The sequence below is a fragment of the Dipteris shenzhenensis genome, chromosome 1, assembly GCF_047967505.1.
Source record: "Dipteris shenzhenensis isolate YYH24624 ecotype China chromosome 1, Dip_SZ_1.0, whole genome shotgun sequence".
NCBI lineage: Eukaryota > Viridiplantae > Streptophyta > Polypodiopsida > Gleicheniales > Dipteridaceae > Dipteris > Dipteris shenzhenensis.
In genome coordinates this window covers 53,225,299-53,245,830 of record NC_141596.1, presented here as the reverse complement: position 1 = coordinate 53,245,830, position 20,532 = coordinate 53,225,299, and the positions used below count along the sequence as shown (strand labels likewise).

Here is a 20,532-nt window from a genome sequence, read left to right as displayed (position 1 = left end):
AGGGTACTGAGGTAGACCGAGCGCAAAGACAAGTCACGAATTCATATGCATTTGACTCAGCTCCAGGGCACTCTAGGATAGAGGAGGAGGAGCTAGCCGACATTAGAGATATATGGATCGGTGGAGAGCCGACACAGCACTGTTAGGCGAGGGACACAGAGATCGTATACAGCGCGACATGCGACCAAAGCACACACGATTGAGGTTCGACCTATTTCAGCCCTCCTTAGGGGAGATCAACCAAGGCGAGGCGTCACCCTTGACATAGCCCATCAGATCCAAAGATCAAGGAGACCACGCCCTCCACCACCACGAGACTTCCCGACAGATGCAAATACGTGAGCTCTTTGTATCTCATCAGAGAGCCACCATGGAGCTTGGATACGTGGAGCCGATTCATGCACTTGGGACTCTAGCGGAGCACTTGATATTTTCATGCCACCCTCCACCCTCATGCTATTTTGTTACTTTTTTGCCATTTTGTACTAGTATAGCTTTTTAGTACTCAGCAAGGGTCTTAGTGAGCCCTTTGCCCAAGCCCACAGTGGTCTATATGAGTTACTTGATTCCATACTTTGTCCCATAGGCCAACAAGGCCTCCTGCAAACATTAATATATATATCTCTCTCTCTCTCTGCACCCTACCCTAGACTTTGCCCTCCTAACTATCTCCCTACTAAACTTACTCCACTCCCACTTTGCCATGCTCTTCTTTAGAGTTGCTACTCACTATATTTTCCCCTTGTGCTACAAGTGTATAGCTTGCATTGGCCACAAGCAAGTTGCATACAAATGCAAAGGCCTAAATTGGGATTCGATTAAGCTCGAGTTTGTTAGGGTCTAGTTACGTTGGCTTGCCAATGGATTGTTTTTAAGTAATTAAAAAACCCTTGCACATGTTCTCATGGAAGTTGAGATTTGTATCATAGGACAATTTTTTTTAGATCCATTTTGTAGAAGAAAGAAATTGATCTGAAATACACACGCTACATATCTAAGAAAACTAAGATTTTATATTAGAATCTCTCATATTCAATGCTATTAATGCTAAGCATTTTCTTGCCTCTATTCTCATTTTCTTGTCCATTGTTACTAAAGAGTCACCTTGTTTTGGCAAGTTTTCTTCTTGTATTTGCAATTTTCTTTGCCATTGCATACCCTTCTATAATTTCTTTCAAAAAATCACATTTATGACTAGCGAAAACTCCTTCATCATAAGTTCTCCCTTTCTCATGTCTAGCACGAAACCATGTTGATGAAGTTCTCCATCTAAATTACCATGGCCTTCTAATCCTTAAAAAATGTAGTGATTAGCTCTTGTAGTACCTTATATACCACAATGACATCTTCAAATTTGAGCTCGTAAGACAATTGAAAGCTATCCAGAAGGTGTCTCAAATGTGTGTTTAACTATAATGAAATCTTCAAAATTGAGCTCAAATCTGCATGACAACTTGGTAAATGGCAAGCAAGATAACAGAGGCTAGCAATGCCTGCAAAAACTCCACCCGATGGGTCATTAGCATGGCACTTTACCATCATTACCTTTATTTTCTACCAATTGAACTTAACCTACATGCTTTGGAGTGCCAGACTGACAAAGGACTATATGTTAAGTACAAGATATACTGAAAATAAAATAAAAGTGGATGATAGCTACATAGTATACATCCAATATACACTTAATATATACCTAGATGAATCCAGGGACATTCCCAAACTCATCCTCTAAAAACACAACATAGTGCAGTTTCAATCTCACGATAGTCAGTGTGCTTCCATACTTTGTTCTCCCCTAAAAACCATAAACTCCATCACGCATAGCAAAGGACTAGCTACTACAACATCCCCACTGACGTCATCAACGCCCAACAGTGGGTGTAGACCATAGTATAAAAATATGCTCTCACACATACAAATCCACACACCCACACATACTTGAGCATCCATTTATACAAAGTCTTCGTACTGAGTTTCTGTCGGCACTTCAGAGGTGAAGGGCAGATGCAGCCATGACGAAGGCTAGCACTAAAGGAGAAGGCTTCAGCCACATGCGCACAATCTTTTGCCATAAAAATTCGTTAAATAAACACATCTTCAGGGCTATAAAATGCCATTTGTATTTCCAAAAAAGCCTTCTTATTAAATAACAGTCTTTCCAGGTCATCCGATAACACTCCTGTGAATTCATGACGTCATGAGACAGAGCATACTCAAGAATATGGCAACCAATTACAGTTCATCTTTTAAAGGGATCTTAGAGCTTCAAATTCCAGAATCAGAGCTGTACAAGACCAAATAAAAAATGTCTTCAACATAATGAAATGACTCACTCTAACCTTCCTGAATACATCAAAATGAGACAACGTTTGTACTAAAGCAAGCTAACTCTGTATTACATTTCAGTCAGGCAATTAAAAAGTAAATATCGTTCAATACCAATGGGATGCATCCATCTGTCTGTCTTTCAGTCCCAGCTGCATAGCATAAATATAATTAAACTTGCATGAAACGTCGTAGATGGTATTAAGATAAACTGAAAAGCAAAAGCATAAGAAAAAACATACCTTGGAACTGATGTTTATAGATAATATAAACAGGAACGGGGAAATACGTGTAGGCTTAATTCCCTTTTGACCTCAACAAAACTTTAGCAACAGTATGAACTATGACAGCCATGCTTTAGAGACAGGATTGACAGAAGAACGTGATGGAACGGGTAAGGCATCCGCAATACTTCGAACAGCTGCAATCATGGCCACCTGATTGTCCAATTTATTTACAGCAGAGCCAACTCCCTGCCAACATATAGTTTAAATAGACCAAGGTTAAAATTGCTCATGACAATACTGGAGGCATAAAGCACAGGTGATCCACTGAAACTCAAGTCAATAATGCTACTTAGTCTGCACTAAACAGTGCCCTTGATGTATTTCCAGCACTATACATACACAGCTATGTGATATCCATAAAGCACAGGTGATCCACTGAAACTCAAGTCAATAATGCTACTTAGTCTGCACTAAACAGTGCCCTTGATAGAACTTCAGGTATTTCCAGCACTATACATACACAGCTATGTGAATCCATAATTATACAGAACGTGATCTGTCAAAAGTGATTTGGGTATGAGACACATTTGTAATCTGTGGAGGCAATGGAGGCATTTCTCTTGCTTTTATGAAAATTATTTGTTACATGTAAAGGTACGTCCACAAACTTTGAATGCATTATGTTCAAGTCTCAACAGAAAAAACTCATAGCACGACGCTGCAGGAGCCTTAAATTAAAACCCAGAAGCCACTACATACACTTTCATTATGGACTGAGGCTGGTCAACCAAATCTGATAGCAATGCAGCAGACATTTTCCTGCTTGATAGTACTAGCTGATGCTGCAAAAGCCCTCTGATCACAGAATCTTTCATCTATGATACAGAACAAAAACATTGAGCCTGTGACCCTAACCATGAGCTCGTGCACCTGGTGCATGTCACTGTTGACATCATGAGCTTCCATGCCAACAAGTTCTTTGGTGAACGCCACTAACGTGTCATATGTCAATAGATCACCATCTACGTGGTATGTCAACAAGATGCATATGAGATTGAAAGCACTCCCATAATCTCTCCTCTCCTCTTGACATGTGTAGATATGAGATAGATCCTTTACCATTTAGGCACTCACATCAGTCTACTTCACAAACAGAACAGATTTCTAGCTTTAGATACAAATCCCAGAAGTTTGGACATATTTAGGTTAGGTACCCCTTGGACTGAACATTAATAGAAAGGAAGGGTAGAGGGTTCATGGGGCAAAGTTTCCAACATATCATCACATCACTTCAATGTCTTACCTAGTTATTATTAATTACCGGTAACAAATTCTAGTGAATACAACTAGAGCTAATCAGTTGCTCATCCAAAAGCAGTGCCTCCTCAGGATAAGGCCAGTTCTTTCTTCTTCTTTTTTCAAAGAAAGGAACCTTCTATTAATGCTTGAAAGATTTCATACAAGACGACAGCCCCGAAGGTGCTGAGTATGAAAAAACCAGAAAAGGCTGAAAGAAAAACCGGCCTGTTCAAGAGAAGCCCAGCTCACTGCCTAGGGGATCTCGGGAACTGGGGCTAACAGCCAAGTGGGGGGACTATACAGCCAGCAAATCCCTCGCGGAGTGAAGATGTAGAAAACACCTGCAGGCCAAGCCTTGTAGAAACAAGCACGCCTCTCAATAGTCACCCTGGAGCCTCGAGTCCCACGCTCCCAAGTGGACCGTAGAGTATAAATGATATTCTACCAGATGGCAACCAAGGGTGGAACTGGGTGCTCTCCCATCACGAGACTGCAGCGAGCCACCCCAATGTTCCAAGCCGTGATGCTGGCTACCACCTCCCAAACAATGTCTTCCCTAGGGGAAGGAGGAGCTAGGGCGTCAGGGGGGGTTGCCTCGTGGAGTGCAATCCTCTAAATGCTTTGACACTGTATCCGGTAGGCTAGGGAGATCTCATCAATCTGGAACGCGTGTCCTCCCTTTGTCAACCAAGCCACCATCCCCCAGGTGTAGTCTCTGTGAAAACTCTACATGCGTGTCATGATCCTAAGGACTCTCATCCAGATCCTCGCTGCGCTACGACAGCTCCATAGGCAGTGTGGGATAGTCTCCAGGACACCATCTGAGCAGTAGTGGCACTGTCCCTCCACTCGCATCTACTCCAACCACGGGCTGATGGGCAAGCCTCCGTGGGCTGCCAGCCAGAAGAAGTAAGAAATCTTCCTCGGCTGCGAGCTGGACCACAACCGCGTCCAAAACCTGGAGTGAACATCCTGGGGCACTCTCTAGGTCTCCCAGTGTCTCTCCCTCTAGGGAGTCCATCTGAAGTCTCCTGCCAATCAGTGTGGTGTAGGAAAAGAAAGGCACCTCATCTATCGTCTCAACTAGGCCGCCCCTGGAGGGCCAGAACCACTCCCCAGGGTCCCACTGGACCTCCCTCAGGGGTCTACCCTCCCATAGCCAAAGGCACCATCGAGAGGCGTCCTACTCTGAGATACTGGGAGGATCGATGTGCCACTCCTTCCCCAAGCGTCCTACCACTCAGATCATCTACCAATGTATCCCATCAAGACTCCCATCCATCTCAGGGTCACTCCCAGTGAGGGGCTGTAGTAGGCCTCCACGTCCTACACAAAAGAAGCAGGGTGCGTGCTGCCGCGCTGCATCAAAATCCTCAAGGGAACACCCGTACGGGAAAACTGCCCCAGCCATCTGCTATCTCTCCAAATGTGAAGTCCTTCCCACCAGCACTCAGGAATGGCTAAGTCGATCTCGCCCATCCGCTGCCCTTCCCCTCTCAGATACGCTAGGGCGTCAAGCCTTGTCTCTGCCTCCATAAATAGTTTGCTCCAGCGACCAAAAGACCCTGCTAGACCACTGTCCCACTGTGCCCAACCAATGTGAATCCGTTGCCCAAGCATACGTCTCTCCTGATCCCTGACCTCTGGGTGCCACATAAGGGGCTGACGCTCGAACTCCTCTCTACATTGGGGCAGAGCACGGATGAGACCCCCTGCTAGTCTCTGCCAAACCCTGTGAAGACTCATCATCAGGGGGGAGCCCTTCCCCGTAAAGGGGGCCTCTGAGAAGATCCATCTATGTGAAGGCTGCCACTATCCCCCAGTGCGTGGGGTGTTCCTCAGAAGCCCTCTCTGTAAGAGGAGCTTCCAAGGCTCGGCACCTAGGGTGAGGCCACGAACCACCAGCTTGCCCAAAAGGGCCCTACTCTGCATCTCTCGATCAATGATACCCAAGCCTCCCAGTGCCTGCAGCATGATCACCGTCTGCCAAGCTACTCGGGCCCTAGTGTTCCTCGTGCCGTCTGAACCTACCCAAAGGAAGTTCCGTACCAACCATCGGAGCTGCCCAATGCATCCTCTGTGAAAGCACCAACAGGAGGCAATATGCCAGGCATTGGCAAGGACCAGGTTTGCCACTAAGGCGTGACCTGCGAGAGAGAGTTTGGCCGAGCTCCAATAGAGAAGCTTGTGCCGAACACTCTCAAGGACCGAGGCAATCTGCTGCTCTTCTGTAATGTCAATACCCACCTGGCATCCGAGGTATCTCACTGTCTAGCCCCGCGATATCCATCTAAAACCAAAGTCACTCCCCCAATCACGGATCTCCTGTGTCTCCTCAAAGCCCGTGAAGAAGCCTATGGATTTCGTCCAGTTGATCCGTGTCCCCGAGGCCTCACAATAGATAGCCAAGGCGCCTCTGACTCCCTCTAGACTCGTGGTGGTGCCCTCAACATACAAGGCCGTGTCATTTGCAAACTCCGAGTCAAGGAGCTCCTCCTCCTGCCTGATTGGGAGCCTCCGCTACAAACAGGAAGAGGAAGGAAGCTAGTGGGCAGCCCTGGCCAACCGAGCAAGAGAGAGGAAAGGCCTCGCCTGTGTATCCTCCAATAATCATTTGACTAGAGCTCCTTGCGTATAGCGCTGAAACTCCTCTAACCCATCTGTCTGAGAAACCCAATCTCCTCATAATGCCCTCCAGGAAAGACCACTCCACCCTGTCGTAGGCCTTCTCAAAGTTTAAGAGAAGGATGGCCAGTGGCTGTGACTCCTCCCTGAACCAATCCACTGCCTCCCAGAACGTGAAGATGTTATCCAGGATGTCGTGCTCCTAGACAAACCCAATCTGTGTGTCATGGATGATGTTGGAAAGATGAGGCCGTAACCGCAAACTCAAGACCTTGGCGAGAATCTTGTATGCAGTATCAAGCAGAGTGATCGGCCTCCACTGTCGAATATCTGACCTATCTCCCCCTTTCGGGATCAAACACATCCACCTCCTGCACTAGGACTGAGGAAGAAGGCCTGTGTCGAAAATCTCCTAGCAAACTAAACAGAAGGGGGTAGAGAGAATGTCCCATAAGTTTCGGAAGAAGGCCGAAGTCAAGCCATCCTCCCCGGGGCACTTTTGGGTCGGGAGAGCCTTGAGGGCTTCCCAAAGCTCCTCATCTATGAAGGGCTCCTCAAGTCTGCTGCATAAGTCCCGCGAGACTACTGTCGGAACATGATCCCAAACTAGCTCTCGGGCCACAAGAGCAGCTGGGGTCGTCATCCTCTCTGTCTGAAAGAGCTGGCTATAAAATTCGGTGGTCATGTCAAGAATCTCCTGCGAGTCAGTGTGCATGATGTCCTGCGAGTCCCGAAGACGCTATATCTATGTGCCGGTCGATCGGGGCACAGTGGTCTGAAAGAACTGCTTCATCATCCTGTCCCCCTGCTATACCCATCGGGCCCGAGAGGAATGGTAGGAGAACTCAGCCCGTTGCAACTCTGTGTCCTAAAGCTCGAGATGAGCGCTCTCCAATCTGTCACTAAGCCACTGAGAAACTAAGTCCTGCTCCCTGAGCCTCTCGATGGAGGCGAGGTCTCTCCTCAAAGCCCGCTCTCGCTCCTAAAGGGTCCTCCTCCGCCTAAGGGCGTGAGCCTGTAGCTCCACACTGCTCCTCTGAATCGCTTCGGCCACCCACGCAGCCCAACCCTCACTCGGTGCCATCTCTGAGTGCTCCCATATCTCTGTCATAACCTATTGAATCTCCTCGTCCTGCAGGAGGTCCTCTGAAATGCGGACCCCCTTCTGGGGGAGACCTCGGTGGGGCTGATCTAAGTGAAGTACCACTGGAGAGTGGTCGAACATCGTGGTACCTGCCAGAATCTCGGTAGAACCGCCTCTGTGTAATGCCCAGTTCCCAACATAGAAGCGGTCTAATCTCTCGAGCAATCCATCGTATCTCCTCTGTCCAAAGGAGAAGAGAAGGCCGCCATGAGTCCTGCTGAACTCTGGCTCTCTCCACGGGTCTCTGCCACTGATCATGAAAATGAACTGCTCCCAAGTGCTACGCTCTGCTGCTAGCATCTCTGAGAACGGTGGGAGGAGGCGGAATGGCGGGAGGGGCACGCTGGCGGGAGGGTAGAAGGGCGGGAAGAGGTGCGAGGCGGCAAGGAGGGGAGGCGAGGAGGCGGAAGGAGGGAGGGAGGGGGGGCAGGGGAGCAGCAAGGGGGGGACGGAGCGAGGAAGGTAGCGGGCGGGGAGGCGGAGGTGGAGCGGGGGAGATGACCGAAGTGGAGAGGGAGGAGGAGCGGGGGAGGCAAGGCGGAGCAGGGGGCAGAGGTAGGCGGAGGTGGAGCAAGGGGAGGCAGAGCGGGGGGGCGGGCAGAGCGGAGGTGGAGCAAGGGGAGGCAAAGAGGGCGGAGGGTAAGGGCGAGGGCGAGGGTAAGGGCGGAGGGTAGGGGCGAGGACGGAGGTGGAGCGAGGGGGGCAGAGCGGGCGGAGGCAGAGCAGGGGGCGGAGGTGGGCGGAGATGGAGCGGGGGAGGCATGGCGGGCAGCGGGAGAGCAAACAGGCCATGGGCAGCCTACAAGCCGCCACAGGCAGAGGGGGGGGAGCTCACCGAGCAACTCCTATGGCATTAAACTATTAAACTAAGCATCTTACAAGCTTACATCATGGAGGTTAATCTTGTTGGAATTATATCTATAATTCAGCAGTGACCAATGTAATATAATAAGTTAGTTAGGGGCACTTTTCCCTCATTTAGAGGTTTTTCCCCCTAACTGCAGTTAGTTCACTAACTATAATTAGTGACTACTAAGGTTTTGTCACTATGACAAAACCTTATCTACACTACTTTGTGTTGTACTCTTTACACACTCTATTGAGCAACTACAGTCTCCAAGCTTACGTCTCTCTCACTCTCTCCTGCTCTCACACTCTCTATCTCTCTATTCCTTCATTTGGTATCAGAGCGGGTTCAACTACCCTCGGGCCACCAGCTCCCTCAACGTTCTCTCCCTGCTACAACTCGTCCGTACAGTCCGTACGACTGTACGGAATCCGACGTACCATCGCCGTACAGTTTTCGCCGTCCGAACAGATTTCGCCGTACGCCGTACGAATTCCGCTGTCCGTACAATTTTCGCCGTCCGTACAGATTTTGCCGTACGCCGTACAGGTTCCGCCGTCCGTACCATTTTCGCCGTACATCATCGCCATCCTGCTTCCGTACAGTTTTGTTTTTCGACTGTACCTGCGTCATCAGTACCGTACGGTCTGTTCCGTACTGACCGTACAGTTCGTACTGACCGTACAGTCCTTGCTTCTGTCAGCTGTACAATCTGTACTTGCAGATCGACACCAGTTGCCTTAAGCCACAGGTGTTTTTGGACAGGCTCATCTTGCAGGAAACCACAAATTGGGGCAGTTATTTTCTGGGAGTACATTTGGGGCTTTTACAGACAGATCTGCAGATCTAGTCTGAAATTTGGGGCTTTTGTTCAAAAATTGCAGATTTGGGGCTTTTAGTAATTTTACCCCTTTCTGGCTGCAATTTTTAGCTACAAATTGGGGCTTTTGTGTTTGGAGAGCATTTTTTGGAGTATTCAGTATATACTGCCTTTATTGGAGTGTTTGGAACACTTTTGGCAGATTTTGGAGAGTGTTCTATGCTTGGACAGATTTCTGACAGCTCAAGTGCAGAAATCTAAGTTGCTTATACAGCCCGTGCTTGGGTGTGTTTTTTGGGAGTTGTGCATTTTATTCCCAGTAAGGGAATTCAGCTTTGTATCTGCTTCAATTCCTTTTTCAGATATGGCCCATCAAAATCAGAATGATTTTCAGTTCGGTGGTCTTTCTCAGGAAGACAAATTGGATGGTACCAACTACTCCCTCTGGAGTTTCATGGTACGTAATATTCTGATTTCTCGTAATTTATGGGATTATGTCAATGGGGATGAAATCCGACCAGCAGATATTGCACCTGCTACCCCTCCTCATCAAGGAGGTGGAAGAGGTCGTGCACAAAGTGCAGCTGCAGGACAAGTTGTTGGTGCAGCTACAGTTAATACTCCTGAACAAAAGAGATGGGATTCACGAGATGCCTTAGCTTTGTCTTGCATCTCTCTTTCAGTAAAAAGATCAATCATTCCGCATATCCGGTCGTGTAAGACCTCCAGGGCAGCGTGGGATATTTTGGAAAGCATGTATGCAGCACGGAATGATGCCAGGGTATCTTTTTTAAAAAGAGAGTTGACCAATACACATATGGAGGAAGGTGACTCCATGTCAGCCCACCTCACTAAGCTACAGGATCTCAGAGAGCAGTTGTTAAATATAGATGAAATTATTCCTGATTCAGAGATGATTACAACCACTCTGAATTCTCTTCCTGAGTCTTATCTCAGCTTTCATACTTCGCTCAATTTATCATTGAGGGGGGGTGCAAATCCTCTTTCTTTTCATGAGCTGATAGGACTTCTGCTTCAGGAAGAGCAGACCAGGAAAAATTTGGCTTCACGTGCAGGTGAACAAGCCATGCTCTCAAAATTCAAATCAAAAACAAAGGGACAGGCAAAAACAGCAGCAAATCAGCCTTCCAGTGGGTCAGGACAGCCTTCACAAAAGGCTAAAAGTGATGCAAGCAAGCCCAAAAAGAAGGGTTTCTGTCACTACTGCAAAAAGCCAGGTCATCACATAGCAGAATGCAGGAAAAGGATTGCAAAGGAAAAGAAAAACAGCTCAGGAATGGCTGTTTCAGATTCAGCCCCTTGTGCATCTGACAGTGGGGATGCTGCAGCCAACTTTGTTGGTCAAGATTATGCCTTTTTATCTTGCATTTCCGATTCTAGGTTGGCTGTTCCAGATGCTCGGGATAGTACAGCTTCATGCAGTGATGACACTTATGCATTTTTGACTTGCAGTTTTGACTCTCCTTCAGATGCATCTGCTTTCAGTGTCGATGAAACACTGAACATATGGTATTTTGACAGCGGTGCATCCAAGCACATCACTTCGAGGAAGTCTCTTTTTACTTCCTTGCATCCACCTCCTGTTGGTAAGAAAGTCACTTGTGCCAATAACTCCTCATATTCAGTACGTGGCACAGGAGAAGTTGAGCTCACTGCAATTGATGGCTCAATTTTCAGACTTTCTGATGTTTTATATGTGCCTGGCATAACCAAAAATCTCCTTTCAGTGTCCACTCTTAACAGAGATGGATTTCAGGTCATCTTTGAGGATGACAAATGTGCTGTCCGGGACAGGGAAGCTAACAATGCCTTAATGTTATCTGGTACTCTGCTGCGTGGGCTTTTTCAGCTTGATATTTTTCAGAAAAGAGCAGCTCATGCTTTGGCAATTTCTTCCCCTACAGTTGCCATGCAAAATGCAGAATTATGGCATGCCAGATATGGCCACATGCATTACAACAGCTTGATGACACTTCAGAAATTTTCAATGGTTGATGCATTGCCCCCTCTTGCAATACCTCCTCCACATGCCTGTGAAGGGTGCATTTTAGGTAAAATGCATAGATTTCCCTTCAAAAAGGATGGTTCAGTTAAAGCTGTTCGCAAATTGCAGCTTATACACAGTGATGTCTGTGGTCCCATGAGGACTCCTTCATTGGGTGGTCATCTCTACTTTGTCACATTTATTGATGACTACTCCAATTTTACTTGGGTTTATGGGCTGAAAAAGAAATCTGAAGTGTTCACAGTGTTTAAACACTTTTCAGCCATGGTTGAAAATGAAACCGGGCTCAAGATACAGATATTACGCACGGATAGAGGTGGGGAATACCTATCTGCAGAATTTGATGCTTTCCTCAAACAAAAGGGTATTGTGCATCAGCTCACAGTCAGGCTGACCCCTCAGCAAAATGGCAAAGCTGAGAGGAAAAATAGAACCCTCATGGAGATGGACAGATGTATGCTGAAAAGCAAACACATGCCTCATAAATTCTGGTTAGAGGGTTTGATGTGTGCCAATTACATTTTGAACAGGGCTCCCACTAAGGCTTTAAAAACAAAAACTCCTTTTGAGGTCTGGAATGACAGGAAGCCTTCAGTGGATCACTTCCGAGTCTTTGGATGCCTTGCCTATGCACATGTGCCAGTTGAATTTAGGCACAAATTGTCAGATAAAGCCATCAAATGCATATTTGTTGGATACAGTGCAGAAAGCAAGGGGTATCGTCTCTACAATCCTGCTACACGCAAAATCATTGTAAGTAGAGATGTGATATTTTCTGAAAATTCAGCTTACACTCAGGCTGATTTTCATATGCCTTCACCTTCAGAAGATGTATTTCAAGGGTTGCTACCCATTGCTTTGGGTTCCCCTGCTGATTTTTCTGATCCAAATCAGAATTTACAGCAACCTTCACATGCTTCAGTTCCGCCACGGGATGTCATGCCTCCTCCACAGGAAGTGGAACAAGTGGTACAGCAAGAAATTGCAGACATACATGCAGCAAAAACAGTCCCAAACTGGCTGTTACAGACTCTCCGGGAGAGTAAACTTGATGCTCCGTTACCTGGCAGGACTCGCAGTGCAGCAAGGCACATGGAAGGTGCTAATTCAGTGGAATCAGCATATGCAGGTACTCTCCTTGATGAAGAGGAGCCTGCCACCTTTGAAGAGGCACAAGGTAATGTGCATTGGATGAATGCCATGCACGATGAGTTGCAGTCCATTGCCAAAAATCAGACTTGGGATGTTGTGGACTTGCCACCGGGTAAACATGCTATTGGCACACGATGGGTATTTAAAGTCAAACGGAAGCCAGATGGCTCCATTGACAGATATAAAGCTAGGCTGGTTGCTAAAGGCTATGCTCAGAAAAAGGGCATAGATTATGAGGAGACTTTTGCTCCTACATCCCGGATGACCACCATCCGCTCAGTAATTGCAATGGCTGCACATTTTGAGTGGAATGTTCATCAGTTGGACATCAAAACAGCCTTCTTAAATGGGGACTTGCTGGAAGAAGTGTATGTCAAACCACCTCCGGGTTTTGAAATTACAGCAAATGCACTTCAAGTCTGCAAGCTTAATAAAGCTTTATATGGGCTGAAACAGGCCCCTCGTGCATGGTATGCCAAGATACATGCCTTTTTGACCAGCAAGGGGCTGCACAATAGTCCTACTGAGAGCACCCTCTACATCAAGATGGATGGGGGGGAAATATTAGTCATCCTTCTTTATGTTGATGACTTACTGCTCACAGGGTCCAATGACGACAAAATTGCAGATTTCAAAACTGATTTGCAGACCCACTTTGATATGTCAGATTTGGGGCTGCTTCATTTTTATTTGGGGATCCAGTTCTCTCATGAGAGACGTGGCACTGTTATGTCTCAGTCCAAGTATGTTCAGAAACTTTTGGACAGATTTAACATGCAAGAGTGTAAGCCCATATCTACTCCTATGGAACCGGGGCTGAAACTCACAATGCATGATGCAGGAGAATCAGTTGATGCCACACTTTACAGTCAAGCTGTTGGATGCCTCATATATCTCTGCAATACTAGGCCTGATATTCAGTTTGCAGTATCTCAGGTGAGCAGGTATATGCACAGCCCTAAAACTATGCATTGGCAGGCAGTTAAGCGCATCTTCCGTTATTTGCAAGGCACCAAGTCTTTTGGCTTACTATTTCCCAGGGGGGGTGACTTGCAGATGCATGCCTACAGTGATTCAGATTGGGCTGGTGATTATGACACTAGGCAGTCCACTAGTGGCAATTGTTTCTTTTTGGGAAAATCTTGCATTTCATGGCTAAGCAAGAAACAATCTACAGTGGCTACCTCATCATGTGAAGCTGAGTACAGGGCAGCTTTCACAGCAACAGTGGAATGTGTCTGGCTGAGACGTTTATTTGCTGATCTTTATCTGTCTTTGGAGGGTCCTTCTCCAATTCTCACTGATAGTCAGAGTGCCATTGCAGTGGCAAAGAATCCAGTGTTTCATGCTCGCACGAAGCACATTGAGGTTCACTATCATTATGTCAGAGAGAAACTACATGCAGGAGAGATCAGTATGATCTTTGTGTCCACACATGACAACGTTGCAGATATCTTCACCAAAGCGCTACCACGTGAGAAGTTCGAGGCATTTCGCAGTGCCCTGAACTTATATCCGTTTGGTGATTGATCAGCCTTGTACATGACATTGGCACTGCAGGGGGGTGTTGGAATTATATCTATAATTCAGCAGTGACCAATGTAATATAATAAGTTAGTTAGGGGCACTTTTCCCTCATTTAGAGGTTTTTCCCCCTAACTGCAGTTAGTTCACTAACTATGGTTAGTGACTACTAAGGTTTTGTCACTATGACAAAACCTTATCTACACTACTTTGTGTTGTACTCTTTACACACTCTATTGAGCAACTACAGTCTCCAAGCTTACGTCTCTCTCACTCTCTCCTGCTCTCACACTCTCTATCTCTCTATTCCTTCAAATCTGAGTGCCGCCTTTCAATTACATCTTTCCTACCTATGACATATTTCAGATGTATTTGGGAAAAGTGAAGATTCAAGGTGGAAGCAACAGAGAAATATCTTTAGCATAGCAAAGTCTAGAGGGCAGACCAGGCCAGTTCTTTCTATGCAAGCTTTCCCTGCTTTTTGAAGGAATCTTGATTTGTTTCTCTTTCTAACCTAGCCTGGTTCAGGTCGGCATTCCAATTTCCACTATATCACTGACAGTACCCATGCTTTTCACTGATTTGAGTTTTGGAAAGCCTGCTCCCATGCTTCAGTTACTTGTGCCTATGAGCATATATTAGCCAGTGCTCTATAAGCTCCCCTAGCTTGTGCGCTACTAGCTACGCTAACAAAGAATCTCCCTAGAATGAAATAGTCAAGCTTGCCACTTGTCTCTCTGTGCGTGCATGCGCGCGTGCGTGTGTGTGTGTGTGGGGGGGGGGGGGAGGGTGGGTGGGGTGAGTGTGTGTGGGGGGGGTGGTTATTAAGAGAGAGAGAGAGAGAGAGAGAGTTGTATTAGCATCTTCGGGAGGCCTCACGGGCCTATGAGACAGTACAATTTGCAGAACAACTCATACAAGCCGCCTTTGACTCAAGCAAAGGGCTCGGTAAGACCCCTGCTGAGTGCTAAGCTAAATAATGATCTCAAAAACTCAAATCTCGAAAAAAATAAAAATCTCTGAGGCTCTAAAGAGACTCCAGTAGGCAATGCGAAAGCTCCCACGACATATCTGGGAGTCATGGTATCAGTCCGAGAGAGAGAGAGAGAGAGAGAGAGAAAGAGAGAGAGAGAGAGAGAGAGAGAGAGAGAGAGAAAAAGAAAGAAAGTTTATTAAAGTCTTCGGAAGACCGATGGGTCTATGAGACTCTAAAAAACTTGATACAATGAGCTATGGTAGTGGAGCCACTAAACGAGCATCCACACCAATGCAAAATGCAAAAAAAATGTAAAATGGCAGTACTAAGTCCTAAGTACAACATAGTCATATCTCGACTACATATATCAATCTCAGCATCATCGACGACATCATCATAACCATCATCATCATCAACAACAGCAGCAAGTCATCAGGATGGATGAGGTCGTGGAAATGGAGGCATGAGGTCAGCAATAGAACGATGTCGCCCCCTCAAGGGTGCAGTCCTAGTACGTCTCCTAGTCGTAGTTCTGCGTCTAACCAAGGCCACTGTGACCCCCGTCCGTCGGGTTGCGACCCTAAACAAGGAGGGGATGCCCCAAAGTATGATCTGTGAGTCAACCCTCTGTCTGAGCTGCCGAGTCACAGGCTCCGGGTCACGGTCATGTCGAGGTCTCGCCTCGTGGGAATGTATGTGATCTGGCTGAAAGAACTCCATGATAGAGCTCTGAGAGGTATCAGTTGAGGGAGAAATCTGCTCCTGTCTCCGTGCTTGGAGTATCCGATCGCGGTGTCTGAGCACCTCATGAATGAAACCAGCCAAACATCGCTTGTCCGAGTAGGAGAGGAAACAGGCCAGAACCCCATAACTATCTGAAGAGGCAGTAGAAACGCCCTCGGATCTCTTAGTAAACAGGACACCTGAAGATGAAATGCTCCTTTGTCTCAACCTCATGCATGTCACACAATGTGCATATGCACCTCTCCCTAGGTAACCACTCTGCTCTGCCGCTCTCGATACGAAGTCTGTGTGAAGAAACCCGGAACTGCCCAAGGGAGATCCTCAGCAAGTGGGGAGGTGAATCTCCATGTATCCTAGTGCATCAATGAAACCCTCCACTGTGATATGTAAGAAGTGTGTGTGTGTGTGTGTGTGTGTGTGTGTGTGTGTGAGAGATGTAACTGTCTCGTGTGTGTGTGTGTGTGTGTGTGTGTGTGAGGTGGGATCGAGTGTGTGTGTGGTGAGAGAGAGAACAGAACAGCTCTAGAGCCTCCCGCAACCAGCCCGTGAGCCTCAGCTCCCTGTTGCGCTGCATCAGAGCCCAAAAACCGGTGTTTTGGAGCAGTTCTTACCTGCTGTACAGCCCGCCAGAGTTCCGTACATGTGTACGGCCTGTACGGACAGTTCCGCCTGCTGCAGTTTACTGCTCCCAGATCATCTCCGGTTCCTGGATCGTTTCCACACAGGGTTTTGCCTGCGGACTACATCTACGCGCTGATTTTGAAGGCTTTTGCTCCCGTTTCTCCCCTCTTGAGTCTTTGGGTCTGGTGCACCTTTCCCATCGCCAAAATCTTCCCTTTTCCTCTGAAATATAGATCATCTGGGTTTTTTTTAACTGGTTTTTTCTCTCTTTTTCCTCTACAAAACTGTTTTTATTTCTCTCGACCTCTACATCCCTCTTTCCCTTCTTTCTCCTTACAAATATACTCTTTTTCTCTTCTCTGTGGGCTTCCTGTGGGCTTTTTTTTGGACTGGTTTTTTCCCTCCACTATCACTTTACAGATACCTCCTTTCTGGGTTCCACTTTTTACAAAGCTATGGTTGAATATTCCTATGAAAAAACTTTTCAAAAGGAGCGTTCGGTTTTTTGCAAGAAGCAAAAGCAGGCTGAGGGTCAACATGACCCCGTACATGATACTCTTGAGGCCCAACTGGTCTATGATGTCATGCATGAAGGATTTGCAAACACAAGGAAAGAGTGGAAAGACTCGGTTCCATCGGTTGGCCTCATGGTTGAAGTAGATGAAATTGTGGATCCAGTCAGAGAATATGCTAAAACTGCTGCCACCTGCTGCAGAGATAGGCAACTGGTTGACTCGCACACTGGCTGGCTCGTTTGTTCGCAAAGTACACTATGCAACCAGGGGGTTTTTTGAGGTTATTATGGTAGATGAGATACACAGACCAATGCTTTTGGAACATTCGCCCCTCTTTTTTGGGCAGCAAATGGTGCATGTATTGCAATGGTCTCCCACAAGGGATTTTCAAGCTTTAATCCAACACAGATGTCCGGTCTGGGTTGAAGTTGTAGACTTCCCACAATGCATGGCCTCACTCTTGCCTAAAATTGCAGCATCTTTAGGCGAAGTGGTCTGCCCACCACGGCCTAATGGCAACTCGAATCGATTTTGCATTCTCTGGGATACTGATAATCCCACACCATAGTCTTATTCAGTCACGGTGAATAATGTAGACATGGGAAGTGCTTTTTATAAACTGAAATGGGGATTATTTGCAGGGGCTTGTTTTGACTGCAAAAAATTTGAAACATGGCTTCACAGTGTCCAATGAATCAGCATAAAATGCCTCCTGCTACTTCGCCGGTTCAAATGCCTACTAAAGATGCTCCTACCTCCTTTGCAAATAAAAACAAAGGTAGTAGACAGTTTTCTGGAATTCAGGATAAAGGTAAAGCTCCAGTGGTTTCAAATGGGAATGTTTCTTCACATTCACCTCCTGCTATTCAACCCTCAACAAAAGGACAGAAACCTCCAACTGATGGATGGCGAAGTTCACGAAAAGTTATTTCTGCTCGAAGACTTTCACCCCCTCGTACTTAGAATGATGCGTCTTCTAGTGGAAACACCCCGGAGGTCAATACGAGAATTGGGATCACATGGGCTGTAGTGACAGCTAGCAGAACACTCTTCCCTGAAGAAGAGGTTGCTGCTTTGCTGTCTACATCTCATGTGGATACTTCTTCTCAGGGGAGAGGCCTTGACCCTGAGATAGAAATGCAAGGCTGACATCATGAAATTTGATGTTGTACATAATTGTTACATTACTATAAATATCTGTAAATATGACTGCTCATATCAAATGTTTTACACTCAATGTCCAGGGGATGTGTGACAGTAGGAAATGGAAAATCTGTGTGGCTGTATATCAACAGATTCCAGCCTGACATAGTGGCATTACAAGAACACAACCAACATGTCTATGAAGGAAAGACAGGACACTACTATGGCTATGATATTTTTTATGCTGGGGAGCACTCTTTCTCAGGAGTAGTCCTTCTGATCAAACATGAGCTTCAACCAGTTATTGCTTTAAATGACAACAAAGGCAGATGGCTTGTTCTTCAATGCATCATTCGAGGAGAGGTGTTTGAATTTGCTTCTGTTTATGCACCTCAATCCTCTAGAGAAAGAACTACAATTTGGGATGCCATGCAACAATATCCATGGAGATATCATGCCTTTATATGTAGGGATTTCAATAATGCTCCACAACAGGGTGACAATACCTCCAGACATACTCATATGTTAACCCCTGAAAGGCATGCATGGTCTCAATTACTAATGCATCTGGATTTGGTTGACCTTTGGAAGGAATTGCAGCCTTTGTCACCTGGATACATCCAACATAATGCCCTTTCTTCTTATCAGGCACGTCTGGATCGATGGTATAGTGTAGCTCCGCAACAAAATGGTAATTTTACATGCAAAATGTGGATTGACTATGCCTTTGTGCATTCAGATCATGCACCTCTATGGTTGCGCTTATCCTTTCATGCTATGCCAGATGATAGATTGCCACAAAGGCGACATCTGATCGTGAACAATAGCTATTTGCAACATGCTGCTTTCAAGGCCATGGTTACTGAAGCATCTCATTCTCTGTCTTCTCGCAGCCATTTTCATATTGATGATGCCTGGGATTCTTTTGTTTCAAAAATGCAAGTTGTGATTAGAGGTTATGGCAAGTCTTACATGAAGACTCTGAAGGAAACTATTGCTCAGGCCAAATTCACTTGTCAGGACCTCACTGAACTTAGCCATCTTCATTCGTTGTCCCTGCATGAGCAAACAACACTATGCCAGGCTAGACATTGTCTTAAACTCAATGATCACAGGAAATTGGCTAAATGGGAGACTAGAGCAAGACAAAGAGCCTTTACAGATAAAGGCTGCTCTTCCAAACAATTTTTCAAAAGCTTGCATCAGAGGAGATTAAATACAGAAATTTGCAGGGTGCTTATGCCTGATGGATCATGGACCACCTCACGGTCACAGCTTGCTTCTACTTGTGTGCATCATTTCTCTCAGCAGTTTGGTTCTGCAGTTCCTCCGTCACAGCAGGTTTTGGTTGCACGAAATTTGCTGTTACAGCATGTTTCTCCTATAATTTCCACTACTCAAGCTTTGGAATTGGAGGAACCTTTTACTGAAAGGGAATTGTCAGATGCAATCAAATCCTGTGGCAGATGGAAATCTCCAGGATGGGATGGTCTTACAGTCGAGTTTTTTCTAGAATATTGGCCTCTTTTGAAGCATACATTGCTACATATGGTGAATGCTGCATGGCAAAATCAGAAAATGCCAGACACATGGAAGACAGGTCTTGTTAAACTCCTTCCAAAAAAGCAAATTTGTGAATCTTTAGCAGACTGGAGACCTATCACCCTTATGCCAGTCAATTACAAAGTCCCTACCAAAATGATAGTCGATCAGCTTAAGGGGTTTTTACATGATGGGTTGCATCCTGCCCAATATGGCTTTGTCCCGCGTAGGCATATCACAGATAACATTACTAATGCCTATGTTGGAATTAAATATGCCAAATACACGCAGCAGGATGTTTTGTTATTGCAAGTTGATATTGCCAAAGCCTTTGATACTGTTAAGAGGGACTTTATTTCATCAACTATGCAAGCATTGGGATTTGGCACAAAAATGCAGCAAGTTATCACTTGGCTATATCAAGATAGTAAAGCTGCTTGCATACTTTCAGGGGATATTTCTACATCCTGGACTCTTGGTTGTTCTGTTAGGCAAGGATGTCCCCTAAGTGCTTTACTTTTTGCCATAGCCACTCATCCAATGCTTCAATATTTGGACCACCTTTTGGACACTGACCAGTTGCACGGTTTGGAGATTCCTGGCAGTCATAGCATGATCGCTCAAGCATATGCTGATGATTCATTCTTTACTCCAAAAAATACTCGGAGTGATCTGTCCATGATTATGCGGGCTCTTTCTACATATGGATTGGCTGTTGGTCTTCGGGTCAATTTTCAAAAATCAAAATTGTTGCCGTTGCATGCTCAGGAATGGCACAGTATTTTGTGGCCTGGGGAAATTGTCTCCGCTTCTCAATTGATTCGACATCTTGGCTATCCTCTAGGTTGGGGACTCACCCGTTCCCAACAAATTGATTGGGTGCTAACAAAGTTGAGGGCAAAACTTGAATATTGGAAGCTTGCAACTTGGCCATTACATGTTCGTTTGCGAATCACACAATCCATTTTAATAGCATACATAAAATTTTATCTACCTCTCATT

The 20,532-nt window shown here is 46.0% G+C and overlaps 1 protein-coding gene across 2 annotated transcripts in view; it reads right to left on the bottom strand.

Moving 5' to 3' along the window:
- Window positions 1-1,930: 1,930 nt before the first annotated feature.
- Window positions 1,931-20,532, bottom strand: part of LOC147906026 (uncharacterized protein ycf23-like) — a 61,415-nt gene continuing 42,813 nt past the window's right edge. The window contains exons 9-11 of one of the 2 annotated variants that reach the window (XM_087382731.1): window positions 2,568-2,798; window positions 2,440-2,477; window positions 1,932-2,284 (exon numbers count right to left, since the gene is read on the bottom strand). In XM_087382731.1, coding sequence (XP_087238857.1) covers window positions 2,667-2,798 — 132 coding nt within the window. In that variant the 3' untranslated portion in view covers window positions 1,932-2,284; window positions 2,440-2,477; window positions 2,568-2,666. Of the gene's footprint in view, window positions 2,478-2,567; window positions 2,799-20,532 lie in introns of both variants that reach the window. The other variant, XM_087382740.1, reaches the window with a different exon arrangement.